We start from the raw sequence: 17505 nt of genomic DNA on the forward strand, positions 1-17505 counted from the left end.
TACGTGAGTGCATCTTGCCCTTTAAGATTGTGACATATATTTTTTTTGTTTCCCTCGAAGGTTCCTGACGTCGAGGGAGCGATTTACATGACGTTGGAGTGCGTGGAAGTTCGATCTTTAAAGACGTTTTGTTGGTTTACCTGTCGAATCGTTTCGCAAACCTGTTTGATTTAAATATGCGAGGGAAGGAAGTGTAATGTCTCGGAATCTTGAGCATTGTTGGTCGAATCATTGCGTGTCGCTCCGCAGATCTGTTACTGGGAAATATTGCAGTGTTTGGAATCTGTGTGCAACGAATTTTACCAACTTTCGCTAACATCTGACGGTGCAATTGACGATCTATAGACTGTAAACGATCATGTCTTCTCGCGCGACACAATTTGACGCCGAAACAGGGAGACCGGGTGCACGGAGCGCGAGCCAGACGCGCTCTAGAACTGAAGGAAGGTACGAAAACAGCAGAGAAGGGCGAGGGTCTCACCGAGCTCTGATAGGAACTAGTGATGTGGAACCAACGGAAGTGGGCATTTCGCACAAAAAAGCTTACGGGAAGACAAGTGAAAAGACTCAACTGCGAATCTCTAAGGCGCGCACCCATGGTAGTTATGTTCCTACTTCAACGCTAAATGAGAGCTCGCAGCAAACTGTGGACTATGTTGCACCGCTCTTATCGGGAAGAAGCACGCAGGATCATTCTCTCAAATCGAGCTCGAGTCCTTACGCTAGTTCGGGAGCAGAAAGAACGAAGTTTATGGATAACATTCCAGGGATACCAGCAAATGAACAGTTGACTCAGCGAGTCGACCGGGCCGGCCGCACGCTATTTCCGCCCCCTTCAGTCTCCAACTATGGACAAAATGTTTCTTATCCCCCTGGTCTTTCATCTGACGTGAAAAGTTTGTCTAGGGACCCGAACAACACAAGTGATTTGGTTTTCAGCAAAGCTCCAACGAACAGACACTCCAAGTCGGCCCGTATTAAAAGCCAAGAGGAAACAGAAATGCAATGGAATGCGACCCAGGAAAATAGCTATCGTCCTCGAGACGATCAGAGAGACAGACCTGCCGTGAACGAATTCCATTATCCGCGAACGTCGCGTGGAAGGCGTAATAAAGATGGCGCTAGTGTTGTTTACAACGATTTAAAATTTTCGGGATCGAACCGGCAAAATATTTCGCGACGATCGAACTCTACCTCTTATTCTGAGTCACCTACGGACAGCCAGGGATCTTCTACAGAATCTGAAAGCGATATTAGTTCATCTCCCGACACTTCGCTTAAACGCAGACGGCGCATTAGGCGAAAGCCGTCCAATAAGTCGATTGGTTCAAGTATGTACGGCGAAGACAATACCAGCGAGTCAGAAAACCAGAGCATCAGTGAATTTTCGGACACGAACAGTGGAGCGCACACTCGTGGAAAAAGACGAGCGCAGTATGCGTCCGAAGAGCTAATTCCTTCGTCTTTTGTTAGCTACAAAGAGCAGCGAAGTGCTTCTGGCAACAAAATCCGATCGAGTAGTTTGACATCTGTAAGTTCTCTTGAGGGAGCAGGGATTACAGGGGATTTTTCTAGAATCCAGTCACCGCTGATGTCCCCGAAAGGGACGGGCATTGCCAAAGTGAGAAAGGTCCAAATCCGCTCATTTACTTCATTTGCCGATAGTCATCTTTGTAATAAAGAAAACCAACCGCAGAGGAGAAGATCCCTTGAAGAAAGGGATCCTAGCTCAAAGAGCAAAGGAAGAGCACAGACTGAGGCATCTGAGAGAGAACAGGCTAGGGTAAGACCCTCCATGACCAGGCAAGGATCAGAGTCACCGTCTCTATCCAGAAACCCATTCTGTCTCAAATCAAAGCCGTTAGGGCGGAAAACAAGTAAAGATTCACTCTTAAGTGATAGTGAAAGTAACCATAGTTATGATAAAGGGAATGTGAATTCTACTTTTGATTCAGGTGTTTCAAAGGAGGAAGAAGAGAGGTGCAATTCAGCACCTCCAGCACCTTCAGAAATTGTTACAAGGGACACTAGAGAATCCAGATTACATTCTAGTGTACCTGACAGTGGGCTACCTTCATCAAAAAGTGCATTTGTTCCTATTAAACCCAGCAAAAGAACTCACATGGACCATGAACAAGATCCATCATTAGGGACACCTGTCACATTTGCGGACTTGAGGCCAGAGAAAGGTGTTTTGAACAACAAAGATGTTATATTGCAGCCTGTGCCACGGCATGGTAATCGACCACTCTCCATTGTCCAAGAAACAGATGAATTTGTGAACCTTCAAAATGAGGATGCTTATGTTGCTGAAAATGTTGAAAAACTTTCCAAAAAGTCACATCTAACCAGGAGCCCCCCTATAAGGACTTCTCAGGACCATGCAAGAACATCGTCACCATCTCATGACGACAACATGTCAAAGTTACGGAGATTGTCCTATGTAAGGGCGCAGAAAAATGCTGCAGAACTTCCTATCCACTGTCCAGATTTAACTACCATGCAGCCACCAGACATTGATTCTAATTTGGATTCATCTCCTCTTTTAGAGAATTTTCAGTCTGCTGCTCAGTCTGTACAGAGGTTTAACACCTATCCAAATAATGATACAAGAAAAGCTCTAAAAGAGTTTGATCCAAGTGACCCTCATGAGATCATGCAAAGTACTAGTTCTCCTGTGGTGGCAGAAGGGGATTTGATTACTTTTGATGATGAAAACGGTGATGTAAAAGAACCAGTGAAAAAGAGAAAGAAAAAAATTTCTCGACCTAAAATACCAACTATTTTAAGTGGTGAAGCAAGAGGTATGGTTGAGGAGAGTGATATGTCTTACAAGAAAGGTATGTCCAATGTAATTTTATCAATACGAAGTTATTGATTTATGATTTATGTCACATCTTTCCACAATTTAAATGCATTAGCAAGAAGGGACAATCACTAGTTAAATTCCCAGAATTAAAAGGGAGCACCAAACTAGATAACCAGTAATTTTAGCTGATGATGTCATCAATCATTACTGTGATGAATGTATGAATGAAGAAATTTAAAAATGGATTGATATACTTTAATTACAATTTGGGACATGACCACTTCAACTCTCTTCATGAGAGATCCTCAACTTGATTTTAGCAGTTCTAAGCATATTTGCATTGAGAAATCTTCAATGGTGTGGTTTGCATAATATTGAATAACACAGTAATGTAGCAGTCATTATCACTGACCTCTCCTTTCTTGCACAGAACTTTCAGACCTGTTTGATGGGTCAAACAGAGATACCATTGTGGCCCATGAAAGTGAAGAAGACAGTACTCCCAGGGCAGCTTCTGATGCAGAGGGAAATGAAGCTGTAGATTCACTTCACTTCCCGGGCAGCAAAAAGCTTGACAAAGGATTACCTGGTTCTTTGTATGACACCAAGAACACTGTTTTTGATGATGGTAGCCAAAAAGTTCCACCACATAGGAGACAATTGAAGAAAAGGGCATCTCTTCCATTGATCAAAACAGAATTCTACCAGGATGAAGTGAACATTGTTGAAGAAGCACCCAAACTTGATGTGGTGCAAGAATCACCTAGTTTACGGAAAGCAGAAACAATCACTGATCTTAGTTTGGACCAGATGCCACAGCACCTTGGGGTAATCTCATTCAACAGTGCTGATATGACTGAGTTTCAAGAAGGCAAGGGTTTAGAGAGCTGCAGTCCTCCCCTAGGGTCTGTACCATCACCGAGTCCCAGCCAAATAAGTTTTGATGCACTTTCTTTAACAACCAGTGGCTTCAGTGAAACACATTCTGACCAAGTTAGTACAGGGGATCTGAATGTTGTGGACACCTTTCTAGGCATGGATGCTACAGGCAATATGAAGTCTCTGGATTCCTGGCGGTCCCAGAGTGACCCTAGCCATGGCACCCAGTTGGAAGACACAATTGCTGAGGCAGAGCTGCAGGCACATCGTAATAGCAACAGTGAACCTAATCTTTCTGCAGAGAAATTAAAGGAGGAGGCTGAGAAGTTGGCTAAAAGGGTAAATGGTGGAAGCCAGGGTGAAACCATCCCTAAGACGCATGTTATGACAGAAGGTGATGATGATGATAATGATGATGATAAAGACACTTTGTTGGCGGAATTGAGTCCAGATGATGGATGCTATGATCTGGAAAAACCTGAACGTCATACTAAACTAGTACCGAGAACAAAATCTGTGACAGGGCCAACCCCACATGCTTCACCAAGGCCACAAAGAGCAGCAAATTCTTTAGCTGTGGAAAAGGCTCAGGTGAAACTCAACAAACTCTCAGCAATGGAAACAATTATGGAAATGCCACATGCAGAACCCGCCATAGAAAAACCCAAAGTTGACAAGAAGCGAAGCCCATCAGTTGAAGGGAGCTGCATCTCGCCCAATTCTCCAGGGGTTCAAAAAGAGGACAAAAGAAAACTGTCAGTACCAAAAGAACCAGGAAAGTCCCAAAAGTCTAAACATGTGAGTACTGTGTTAATGGTTTTTGTTGTACATTGTGCACTGTTTCTCAGTATTTATGTTTTAAAATGCATTGGTTTGTTTTTGTTTGTTTGTTTTTCATGGAAAATTTGAATAGAGGAAACATTTTCCCATTAAAACAACCAGTACTGTGCTCAAGCACAGCCTAGCAGCCACAAGAGACCAACTTTTGTCAACTGATAAACTTTGCTTTCTCAAAGTGGTAACATTTGGGAACCTAAGATTTATTTGATGAAAGCCTTTCAATACTCAGTGATTTTTTTAAGAGTGCAGTCTTAGCCATTCAGGAATAGCCTGTTTAAATGAAGTTTTTGCAAGTTTTGGTTAGCCCTTTATTTATTGAGTTTGGTTTTTATGGGATTTGGGAAGTTGCGTGCCAATCTTTTAAGTTCAGCATGTGAGGAAATTCACATTTCAGTAGTATTTTCTGATGCAGTTCGCAGTGTATGTTATGACGATTTTAGTTTTCAATCTTTCCCCTTTGACGTCATATGCCAGTCAAATGTTTATCTGTTTCCATGGCAATGGACAAATGAAAGGTGCAAATGTCAATTAGTCAACTGACAATTTTTAAAGACTTTTCGAGTATAGGCATGTCATTTTTCATGATGTTCTCTATAGATCACTTAAAAATATTTATCATCACTTATTTTTGTCTACAATGAAGGTTTGACCTAAGTTATCTTCCACCAGTGTTGCTACTCATTATAATGTACACTTCATATCTGTGATTTGTCTGAAAGGCAGGAATTTGTGAGCTTTTGATTACAATTTGAAGGTCAAAAGGAAGCAGGTTTAACCTGACAGAATGACAATGCAGATTTCTGGGTTAGTTTTGTCATCTGTTATGGCAAACTGATTAGTTTGTGTTTTTCCACTGTAATTTGTTGATGGTATTGTTACCCAAAACATATCAACACATTGTTGAATTAAAAGTGAATTTAGTCTTAAAATGGTCGGGAACACTTCTTCAGCTGCAGTTCATTTGATGTAGATTTGATGACCTGAATCTTCATTAAAATTTTAACAGTCTGTATACTCAAAAAATGTTAGTTATTTCATAACTTTACCTCATCTTTTTTGTTGCCAACTTTTCAATACAATCCAGGGGGTACAAGATTAGCCAACACTCATTCAAGCATGAAACAAACACTGTTGATAAAGACAGCAAAAAAGGGAAGAGGGCTTTCAAATGAAAAGGCTGCTCTAAATTTAGAACAGAACTTTGTCTGCACACTTCAATTAAGAACTTAATAGCTCAAATTAAGACACTGTTGACTGTGTGAATGAGTTGAAATTAAATTGGATCTTAAGTGATGGGAGGGTTTGGACCATTTGTGAGTGGGAGCTAGAAACATTGAGATGATAACGTGGCCTGTTTTTGAAGTCGTGCTGATTACTCATCAAATACTGTATGAATTTTGATTGATGATGTTGATATTGATTTCCATAATGATTAAATATCTCCTTTCTGTGGTTAGGGTCTTTGTGTCAGCAAATAATAAAATTTTGTCTGTATCTTTTCTGTGTCCTGCATGTGAAGAGGTGGATTAAACCACTGGTATGAAATTGAAATTAAAAACTGTAACTGTTGAAATAAGGTTTTACCATTAACCCTTGGGATATGATCGGTTTCATGTCAATGTTATCACAATGGACACTTTGCTGATACCTTCTAGGCTGGATGAATATTGTGCAAAGTTTGTAATGTTAACACAATTAAAGCAGATAATGCATGAATGCATATGATATTCCTACAGGGGTTTCCATTCAAATACAGTTTAACAAAGCTCTGACTGAGAAAATGCCTCTCATTCATGTGGAGTGCATATAAACCCTAACTAGCTCCCTGACTGAAGAGTTCACATGCCTGGATCCTGCTGGTATTCTAGAATAGTCTCTGAAAAAAAGAACAAAAAAATAAAACACTCAGAGCAGCTGCATTTTTTCTCATTAATTGTTTCTCTGTTCCTCAGAAACATCCTTATTTTTGAAGAGGTGATTTGTAGCAAGATATGGCACAACCTTTTTTTTTTTGGAAAGCACAGATCCTAATGATCACTTGCATAACTGTACTTTCTATTAATCATAAATATCTCATATATGAGAACATACAATGTCATGTAGTTTGAAATCATAGCTGTTTCACAGAAAAACTTTCTAGGACAAAAGCTAGTGATTGATCTAGGTTAACTTACTTGTACATCACATTTATCCTACAAAACCTGACAAATCAAGCAGACAAATAAACAAACAAATGATAACAAAGAAAACAGTTTTTACATCACTGAATATTGCTTTCTTTGATTTCTCAGACTAGCTCAACTTCATAACAAATCCACAAGAAAGATTTTTAAATGAAAGAGTTGTCTTGAAGGCATGTTATGGAAAGAGTTAAAGGGAAGAATAACCATAAACAGTAGTAATAGTTTATCACTTTTGAATTTCTTTTCAGGATCTGAGAGCCCATGTACTGAAGAACTTGGTTGATACTGAGATGTCCTATGTACAAAACCTTCAGTTTCTTGTTTTGGTAAGTTGACTTTTTGTTTGCTTCTATGCCGTATGTTAATGTTAGAAGTATACATTGATACATTTTCACTAGGTTGAATTAGGATTTGCTTTTATCTTCCCAACATTGAAAAGCCTTAGTATCAAAGCTACTGAGTTGTTTTGAATTCTCTTTTCATCTCATTTTCATTTTTCACACTTCTGTGTACTACCTTGTAAGAATCCATTGGCATAAAATTCTTTCTTTGTACACTTTCTACTCTTACAATTTTTAACCCTTAAACTCCTAGAAGCGATTAACATGTAACATCTTCCTATAACATCCAGACATTATCCAGCAAATAAGTAATGAGAATACTGAAATTTATCAGGTAGAAATTGTTAACTTGATTCACACCAAATTCTTGAAACTAATTTACAAAGAAAATTGTAGCAATGGGGAGAATTAAAAATTAGATCCTAGGAGTTAAAGGGCATTAACTATGGGTTTCAGGCTTTTTATGGAGTTGATCCATGGCAATGAAAAAGAATTTTAATTCAACAACAAACATTGTTCACTTGCACTGAGTCATATCACTAGTAATTAGTACTTTTTTGTCCTGAAAGAAAAAATTGATGGATTTTACAGTCTTTGGAAAGTATGGTATTTACATGTTTGTAAATGCGTTTCCTGCATGGGCCATTTTGAGAAATAAATTTTTTCGACAAATGTACACAATGCAACAAATGAAGTTTTGAATAGAGTAAATTGCATGAAAGGAAAAGAGTTTTTCCTCGAATTTTAAGTTTTACAAGTCTGGGTATTCTTTGAGATAAACAAATCATGAGAAGAGAATGGTTCTTCCTTAGTTGGCCTTTTGAACCTACAAACAGATTATAGTTTAATTAAGACAATTTAACATCTAAATAATGCCTCTGTGCAAAGAGATATCACAAAACAAGTACCAAACTCTCCTAAAGTATGTGTGTGTGTTTATATTAAATAATGGGATACTCATAATCTTACGATTATCCGGTCTTTATGAATGGGCTAATTGCACTCATCATGGGATGCGTTTCAAGTAATTTTACTAAGAAGGTCATGATGGGTCTGAAGTGTGTTACCCTATTTTTAGATAGCAAGTTGTATTCCAAGGCATAATTAGTTCTTATAATTGACTTTGCTGAAAATTTTTCTGCAATTGCAGAACTTTTGGGCGCATGAAATAACTGTAACTGATGTCTAAATATAATCTTAAAGTTTGAATCAAATGACTTTGAATTGATTCCAAGTGGGCCAAAATACCACAGATGCCATTCATTGTCAAACACTTCAGAAGATGAAAGAAAAATAGTATTGTATTGCAAATGGACCAAAATTGAAAAGATTGTTAATGTGTGCATCAATTAGTTGAATCTCTTTTTACTTAAGTGGTCATGCAATCATTCTTAAGAATTCTACTCCTTTTGAGAACTTTATCAAATAAATGGAAACAGTAGATCTTCATATTGGTGAACTAGAAGAATAATATTGTTTTCTTGTTATGTAGGTACCAAAGCTATAATGGTTTATTGTCTATTCTGCCCAGTGCATATAACTTTCTCTCTGTTTACAGAGAGAGATCATTGTCTCGTTTGTTTCCCCCGCATGTTTTAATTTCCTGTTGACATTAACAATCCATCTTTGGATTTGTTTTGAATTGTTTTTTCTGTCATCTGTTGAAAAAACAAGCTGGAGAGTGCTAAAATGTCTAAATCAATGAAAGGTGCTGAAACAAGGAGAATGGATGGATGAGAAAGTGTTGCCATTTATTCAACAAGTTTGTTTGATTGAAGTATTGTTAGATACAAATAAACTCATTGAGGGCCAGTTATGAAAAATGCACATGGGAGCTTGCATGCTTTGGATATTTTCTCATGTAGATGTTGAAATTTGTACAGATCTTTTCTGTGAATGTGTGTTACTTTTGTGAAGCTATATTTGCTCTTTTTTTTGTTTTTTGTTTTCTGGCTTGTAAGCAGTGATAGCTATGTTAGCCACTATAAGTTTATACAAAAGATCTAGAAAAGGATGCAGGAAAATTTTTCTCGTGAGTAGAGTGTGACGTGACAACAAATTACAAACCTGAACATGCCCTTCCTTGTTAACACTCTGCTGTTTGAACAAAATTTGTTTAAGAAATTTGATATTTCAAAAAATGCGAACACAACAAAATTATTAATTTGCAAAATAAACTCCCACAAAATTGTCATGCTGCAAAGCCTGTAATGAGATCTGTGAATAGCTACCCTTGGTTTTGACCTTGAAGAGTGAGTGAAGACATACACAGACCTAATTGAAGAAGTGAAGTGTCATAATTATGTCAAGTTTCATGTAGCATTATTAATTAGTGGCAAAGCATCTGATAGTGGTTATGGATTTGAAAACTTAAAATCAAGGCCCTCTTTCCTATTCACTTCACTTGTCACATTGAAGTTGTTTTAAATACTGACCTCCTTCAACAGTCTGCATTTGTTCTTTTTTGACAACAGAGCTATTACAAGGCATTAAAGAAGCAAGAAAACTCTGGGATTGTAGAGCCAGCACAAGTTGATGAAATGTTCTATCAAATCCCTGAAATCCTGTTGTGTCATGAGTTTTTCCTTCAGCAACTGCAGGCCAGAGTTTCTGAGTGGCATGACAAGCAGAAGATTGGTGATATATTTGTTTCATCTGTAAGTACCTCAACTGACCAAAACACTTATGGGAATCAATATTTTATGGCTTACAAGTTAAACCAATTCAGTTGCAAAGGGTATATAAAGATATGTAGGCATATTAGACTTTGCCAAGGTCCCACCAGAGTCTCTCTGTGAGAAAGCCAGAAACATCAAGTTTACCAGGGAAACCTGAAGTCAAGTAAAGTGAGGGGCAACTTGCAACTTTTCAGGAAGAGCAGTAATACAATGTACATCTCGCCACTTAATGTAATAAGGGAACAAGGATAGTGCAGTTAGAACACTTGCCTCCCTCTGACTCATGGCATCACATGCTGGTTAAGTTCATTGTTGCTTCTTGTCCCAGCTCTGGGAGGTTTTCTCTAACTTTTCTTGTTTTCCTCCATAAACAAAAACAACTCTCCAACTCCAATTCAACCTGTAAACAGTCACTGGTTAGAGTTGCTAATTTATATTTATGCCACATATGCAGTTGTACCTGGGTGAACCCCTTCCCCGTGTGTTGGCATAAATCCTGGCAGTGTTGGCCAGACTTTTGCCCAGTTGTACACTATTACTTTCTTGGTTGTACACTTGTGATGACTTCTTAACTCTTCCTCTTTTGAATTGAACAATTTGTATCAAAATAATTGTAATTAAATCATCTATTTTTAAGTAACTGAACACTTACAAGTATCTAATTTGTTGGTTTATTTTCAGTTTACCAAGTGTTTCCTGGTTGATGCATACAGTGCATTCATCAATCACTTCCTTCAAGCAAGAGCTGCAGTGAGAGTAGCAACAGTAACCAGACCAGCCTTTGTGCGGTACATGGAGGTACTATAAATTGTTGTTTTTTTTTTTTTGTTACCAAGTGTTTTCATCATGAATCATGTCATTGTTGTTGAAAGAGAAACTTTTTTTTTCATTACAGCAATGCTCACGTGAGCATAAAGAAAAGCTGACCCTTCAAGACCTGATGATCATGCCTGTTCAGCGAATTCCACGATATGAACTTATACTCAAGGTAAGTACATAGAGACTCTTTAAAAATGTGTGTATTATACATGTCATGACATGCAGTAGCTAGAGTTTTGTTCTCCAGGTCTTTGTAGAAGAGTGCCTAAACAGGGATCAAATTTAAATATAATTATTTAGCTGTTGAGATTGTTTATCAAACAAGCATTTCAGGGTTAGGGCTTAGTCCAAACATTCTGCATTCATTGGGGTCCATGAGAAACATCTTTTCATTTGCTGTTACAGGATATGATAAAGCATACACCACATGATCATCCTGATCATGGAAGTCTTCAGCTTGCCCTGGGTGAGATAAAGACACTAGCAGACAGAATGAATCGAGGAGAAAAAGAGGTTGATCAAGCTGAAAGGGAAGCTGAGAGACTCCGTGATCTTGAGGCAACTATTGAAGGGATGACAAATGTAATTAACTGGCTTTGTTTTCATTCATGGCAATATAATGCATTCTATGCAACACACTATCATTATTTTGCTTCTTTAGTCCTTGTGTTAATGCTTTTATAGCCCCCCTTTCAGTTAAGCTTCTTGTTTGACTAAAGCCTTAATGTTCTAAAAAGCTCTCCCCTTTTGATCAGCCCCCCTCTCTTTTCCCTTTCTAGATATAAAACCCATAATAACTAAACACAGGGCAATATCATAATACTGCTATAATGACATGCAAATGGGTATACCATAATATTGCTGTTGAGAAGCTTATTAGAGTGTTTGTGGCATTGTTGTCTGAGGTGTGGTGCCCTTGTGGCTAATGGACTGGACTTGGGATTGAAAGATCTTGGTTTGAACTCCTGCAGGATGTTGTGTTGTGTTCTTGAACAAAAGGCATTTCTTTCAAAGTGCTTCTCTTCACCTGGGATTTGTTTTATAAATTGGTCATGGCAAGCTGTGAGGTAATCTTGATAAAATGCAGGGGTAGGGAAGGTGGGTTTAACTTGTGATGAACTAGTTTTCCATCCAAGAAGAGAAGTAATACCTTTAGATTTTCCATGCTACAGAAACCAGGATCTTCTCTGGGCACCTTTTTAAGATGTAAGGACTGAAATATTTTTTTTGAGATAGTTGTACTGTGAAGTGTACCCAACTTGACAAAAAATATTATTCTTTTTACAGTTGGTGACCCCAACTCGTCGCTTAATAAGGCAAGACTTGGTGGCTGAGGTGGTGAGTAAATCATTCCAGACTTTTTGTCCTTTTTAGCAATAAGTATTCACCATGTTGAATACAGTACTTCTTCAATTTACAATCTGTTATTATCTTAACAGAAAGGCACAATAACAAAGAAAGACAGGTGTCTGTTTCTTTTCAATGACCTGTTGGTATGTGCAACAGTCAAGCGGAAGGCAAATGCTCTCAGGAGAGGCTCACTAAGCATGTAAGTAGACAAACTACTTCTTTATGACACATGTAATAGATCAATGTGTGCTTGGTTATCAGCTGTGTAGGAGTTATACCTGTACCTATAATTAACCCTGTAACCCTTAAGAGTGACTGGCATCTGATATCTCCTCACCATATCACCCCTGAATCAAACATTAAGGTCAGGAGAATGAAGGAGCTGATCACCCACCAAAGAAGATCTTGATTGTTAGACAAATTCTCAATGTCAGCATCTTAGGAAATGATTAGAGAATAGTATGGAGAATATGCATACTGATTTTAGGGTGTTAAGGGCTTAAACCATTTTTATTGGACAGTTATGTATTATGCCTATGCAATTGGACTACTATTCAAGTGTCATGCATGAAAATTTTGTCATGGGTAAGAACAGTTTGAACAACTGGACAGAATATTAATTTATTAAGTTTTTCAGCTTATTTTATTTGTTCAACTTGCACTGCTATTATTGTTTGTTAGATTTTCAGGTTCTGGTACTGAATTTAACAAGTACAAACTACTCTGGAAAGTTCACCTTGATGATGTTGAGATCTACAAATGTAAGTGATCAGTTAACCACCAAATACATTAAATGATATTCATAACTTTCCAGACCATGTTTTTTAACATTATTTGTTTGTTTAAACTTTTATGTAGCATCTCCAGAAGCACAGAGACGGAACAGTCTGGAGAGGCAATTGGAGAAGCTTGACAATGATATGTCATCGCTTAGTAGAATCAGCTCCATAGCAGACACCCTGACAATCGCACACACAGTAAGTGCAGTCACATATTAAGTTTATGAAAATCAGGGAGATTTCCAGTCAAACTATAGCAGGCATATCAGAACATTGATGGTCAACACATTTACTTTGTAGCTGATGTAAGAGACACAGTAACCTTTACTCCCAAGATCTGATTGTTGATTCTTCCCACTAGCTGCTATAAATTTCCCTTTAAATTGGTTACAAAAATTTGATATTGAATCAAGATGAGTTTGAGTAGTCTTGTTAATTGTTTTATGGATAATGTGTGGATATTATAGGGAGAAGTTACATGCCACTCACTTCTGAGAGTTAAAGGGCCAAACAATGTAGACCTTAGTTTGAAAGGTTTACATGTTAGTTGTACTAATTATTTATTTTTTCTTTTGTGCCTCATAGGTTTTGGATGGGGCTATTAGAGAACTCATGAATGAAGTAAACCGGCAGATTTCAGAGAAGCAAATTCCATTGCAACCTCCAACTTCTACCAAGCTGGAGTTACATGTCACACGAGCAGAGTCAGTGAAAAGTTAACTTTCTTTATGTAACTGTGTGAATGATAAAAACTTTGTAAATAATTTAATGTTAACGTTTCTACACCTTGAAAAAAAATTGGCAGTATACTTTGCTCTGCAAGAACCTTTTATATTTTTACAACTTACAAAATTTTGCAAAGTTTATTGACCTTGTGGATAGCTCAGTACTTCTTGGAGTTTTATTATCAAATGCTGTACTTTACCTTGGTCAGTTGCTTAAATTTTTTTGAGTCTTCCTTTTCAATTTTTTTTTACATTTGATTTCATTTTTCTTCTGTTTAGGGTTTTAAATAATTTCTTCTAGATATTTTAATGTGTAATTTTAATTTGCTTTACCATTTTAGTACTCAAGACAATTCTTTCTTTTGTATAGGGACGATGGACCTGAGGAGAAAGATTTTCAGTTCTTGTTCTTGGAAACAGAGATAAAGAATTCTTGGGAAGCATACTTTGAGGATGCAAAACAGAAACTTGGTAAGACCCTCTAAAAGGAAGGACTTTTCAATGGGAACACACTGACTAATTCTTTTGGATATATATATATTTTTTTTTTCAGCATATGCCAAAGACACATTTCCCCCAGAGTTTCAGTATTGTATTCCCATCAATAAAACAAGGAGTGGGATGCAGGTCAGAGTTAACACATTTCTTTGAATATTTTTTTTTTCAAAATCTTTGTAACTCTCACATCCTAGAGGGATAGTTGATTGTTGTTTTTGTTTTCTTACCTCTTTTTCGTTGTTTTTGCAATTTTGTAAGACAAAGTTTGATGCTACACTGGTTTGCAGATTTAGTGAATCTGCAAACCAGTGTAGCATCAAACTATGTCTGATTGTCCACCTGGTTGCCGTGTGAACTTTAATATATTTTAATTTTGTAAGAGTTGTGCAGAAGGTTATTGGTTTAAATCCAGTTTGGAGAGCTGGATTCTTTCTTTTGTCTCACTAGGCAGTTGTAAGTTGGTGGTCAGGAGTTGAGCTTGTTTGCTGCCGGCTGCAAGTCCTCTGCCCTACAACTTGATGCATTTTATTCAGTTGTATCAGTTCAATGTCTTGACTGCATTTTGTGGGGAGTGGTCAATTAAAATTATGGTTATCCTAATTAACCAGTTTCCACAAAACAGACAGATCACATCAAACTGACAAGTACCTCGTCACTTGCCAATGATGTTGATTATAATGATTTGTGCTCAGGTTGTTAGAGACTGTCACTTGAGCTGACAACAGTGAACTCATGTCAACAGTCACGCCACACGAGAGACTGAGATATTTTTACAATTATTTGTTTTAGTTCACTTGTTCATCACCAAGCCAGGTACCTCACATGCTGGACAGAGGAAATCACAACGGCTCTGGAGATGTGTGGGTTTGTAATAGTGATGGTTATGTTGGACAAGTCTGTATACTCAGAATGGGTACGCAGATTCAGGTGAGGTCCTTAACCTAACTTCAGTACTCTAATTAAAACATTTATTTCTTTGGTATAAAACAAATATTGTAACTAATTTTTTTGTGGGATTTTTTCTGACTGTGTGGTAAAATTGAAGGGAACAAACTATGAGTTTGAAAACTGTTAGTAAAAGTAGTAAACTTGAAGTTTGCGTTATTTTAACAAGCTACATTATTGTTAATTAGTGACTCAGACACTATTCATAATGTAAGGGCTCTTTTTAGGCGGGCTTTTGAATGAGCCGCGTCACAATTTCAAACATTTTGATAAAATTTAACAATGTTGCAATTCGCAATCCGGTTCAATCCGCTTAATCCTCGACCATTCGGGCCCATTTCAAATTAATTCTTTTCATAGCCGCATTTTTATATCTTACCAAATTAATATTTTGTAATTCCCTTCGCGCTGAATTTTTATATTACTCATTGCACTAAACGACTCATAATATCAGTTCAAAAGTTTTTAATATAGCTCACCTGTTATTACTGTGTTACATTCTACAGCCGTTTGGTTCAATCACTGTGTGCATGTCGAGAATTCTCTGCATCTCACCTGTGCCTGGGACGAAGTTCAGCGGCTTAGAAGCTCTCCAGTCTGAAAGCGACACAAAATCCGACACTCATTCTATCTCTATGGGAAGCGAAAAGAGCAGCAAAGCGAACACAACGCCAAAAATTTCTCGTGCCGGTTATGCGAGCGACGAAGATGTCACAGGACCTCAGAGCATCATGGCTTTTGACAGCAGTTCCGAAGACGAGGAAGGGCTGGGGCAGGAGAGTTTTCTTGGCGGGAAATTCAACGACGCAAGCTCTCCGTTTGACGTCGACGGCCGACTCAGTCCCGAAGGCAGCAGTCTAGGAACTACCGGAAGTGCGGACGGGTTGGACAGCAGTCAGGATGAAAATGTGTTTGAGTTTGAGGAAAATTACTCGAGTGGTGACGAAATAAAGGAGAAAGGATCCCGAAAACAATCGAAGCGAAGAATGGGTTCATCTCGTACCAGCGAAGATCTCAAAGACAGCTTGTCTGATATTGTGAATTTTGACACCGATGAACCATGTACAGTTTGGCTTGGTACAGAAGATGGATGGTTAGTCTCCAGACCTTTTTCATAGCCTTCTCTGTCTGAAATTTATAGCTCATTTTATTTACTAGATTAAAATAAGGAAAAAAAGAAGTTGTCACGGAATTTCACTGCTTGGAATGTCACATGGGGCATTTTCATATCGTTTCTATCATACTTCTGATGATGAGAGGTTTTGAGAAACATTTTAGAATAAAGAGTAGCGATATAAAAACATGACGTTTCGGCGACGACATGTCACCATTATCAAATGCAAATTATAACAAGATAGTGAACGTTCTATATACAATAGTAAGTGACAAATACATTAGAATAAACGAGGCGGGAATAAACAAAAGAATGGGAAAATATTTTAAATAAACAGTTTCGCTGGAATGGAGTCATTTTGAGTGTTCAGAGTCGGTCTCTTTTTCCTTATCAAAAGCATCTCGTAAATAAGGCACTCAAATTTTCCGTGGCATTTCTTTAAGATGGTAAAAAGGAGACGGACAGGAGGAAGCAGTCACAAAAACAACGGATCGACAGGCAGACAAAGGATAAACAGAAACACTTTCACAAGCACACATCATCATCATCAACAGCGACACCCAAATAACAACTGAGACTTGTGAGAAATACAAATTATCATCTAGGTGTTAACCGATTGATTCTTTCTTATGTTCTTTCTCCCAGTGTTTTCGTGTATCCGGCGAAGGAAGCTCAGAATAAGAAGTCGAAATTAAAGCTACAGCATTCCGGATCAATTCAGTGCATTTTGTAAGTACTTTGACTTTTTTTCGTACCATCGAAAATTCATTCTGAGTTAGTCTTGATATCAAGTTGGGTGCATACTGTATCAAAATGATTTGGAATACAAAAAAAATGCGTCATTTGTCTTTTAGGTATGTTGATAATCAAGTCTTCATTTCACTGTCAACGGGTGACTTGTACATTTACAGAAGACAACCTGGTAAGATTTTTAGTGGTTGGTAATTCCACTTACAAAGCATGATTTAAACAGGCTGCGGGTTAAAATTGATAACCAGAAATAACTGGAAAACATGAACACTGTATCAAGCGCCGGAAAAGATGCGGCCGGTTTTATAGGGCGGGAAAATATGAAATCAGAGAAAGGACGCGTTTGTTTGTGATGTCTCTCTACACGACCCTTTAGAAAGGGAGACAAATCTAAATACGACTCTTTTTTTTCTACAGGCTGTGCATGGGAGGTTGGTTCTCCTGTAATGCTTCATATTGGGGAGGTGGTCGGAGTCTCATGTATGACGGCCATCCATGGTCGATTGTGGTGCGGTCTGGGATGTAATGCTGTCATTGTCAACACAACCACTTTGGAAGTCGAGGTAGGACCTACTTCGCTTTTAAGTACTCAGAATTTTGTACTCAGGTTAATTTTTGGGGGGCTAAACTGTTTATATATAGACTCACTAAAGCCGTGCGCCTGTGTATACAGAAGAATGCAAGTGGTCAGTGTTTCCTTGAGCCAATCATGCGTACTGTCTCGTTAAACGGTTCCAGGGATCCTTGCTTGTTGAGGTCTGACCTTGCCGAAGATTGTTTAGATAAGTTTTTAAC

General features: G+C 38.0%; 1 protein-coding gene and 1 long non-coding RNA gene across 11 annotated transcripts in view; one reads left to right on the top strand and one right to left on the bottom strand.

The window, feature by feature from the left end:
- The window catches only part of LOC113687134 (uncharacterized), a 38378-nt gene that overhangs the window by 19270 nt on the left and 1603 nt on the right, over nt 1–17505 (top strand). For all 10 annotated transcript variants that reach the window (XM_089191087.1, XM_089191090.1, XM_089191088.1 and 7 more), the window contains 19 exons: nt 61–2840; nt 3240–4486; nt 6960–7037; nt 9527–9709; nt 10412–10528; nt 10626–10718; nt 10955–11131; nt 11837–11887; nt 11989–12098; nt 12581–12660; nt 12758–12876; nt 13264–13382; nt 13774–13874; nt 13957–14030; nt 14691–14828; nt 15353–15939; nt 16606–16689; nt 16815–16882; nt 17128–17273. In XM_089191087.1, coding sequence (XP_089047213.1) covers nt 359–2840; nt 3240–4486; nt 6960–7037; nt 9527–9709; nt 10412–10528; nt 10626–10718; nt 10955–11131; nt 11837–11887; nt 11989–12098; nt 12581–12660; nt 12758–12876; nt 13264–13382; nt 13774–13874; nt 13957–14030; nt 14691–14828; nt 15353–15939; nt 16606–16689; nt 16815–16882; nt 17128–17273 — 6054 coding nt within the window. In that variant the 5' untranslated portion in view covers nt 61–358. The remainder of the gene's footprint in view (nt 1–60; nt 2841–3239; nt 4487–6959; nt 7038–9526; nt 9710–10411; nt 10529–10625; nt 10719–10954; nt 11132–11836; nt 11888–11988; nt 12099–12580; nt 12661–12757; nt 12877–13263; nt 13383–13773; nt 13875–13956; nt 14031–14690; nt 14829–15352; nt 15940–16605; nt 16690–16814; nt 16883–17127; nt 17274–17505) is intronic.
- On the bottom strand, nt 6198–15577 carry LOC149034990 (uncharacterized). Its single transcript, XR_016182164.1, has 2 exons — nt 15326–15577; nt 6198–6404 (listed from the first exon to the last, which is right to left on the bottom strand). It is a non-coding gene; the product is annotated as an uncharacterized LOC149034990 (long non-coding RNA).

This window comes from Pocillopora damicornis, chromosome 13 (genome assembly GCF_964200805.1).
Source record: "Pocillopora damicornis chromosome 13, jaPocDami1.2, whole genome shotgun sequence".
NCBI classification, from domain to species: domain Eukaryota; kingdom Metazoa; phylum Cnidaria; class Anthozoa; order Scleractinia; family Pocilloporidae; genus Pocillopora; species Pocillopora damicornis.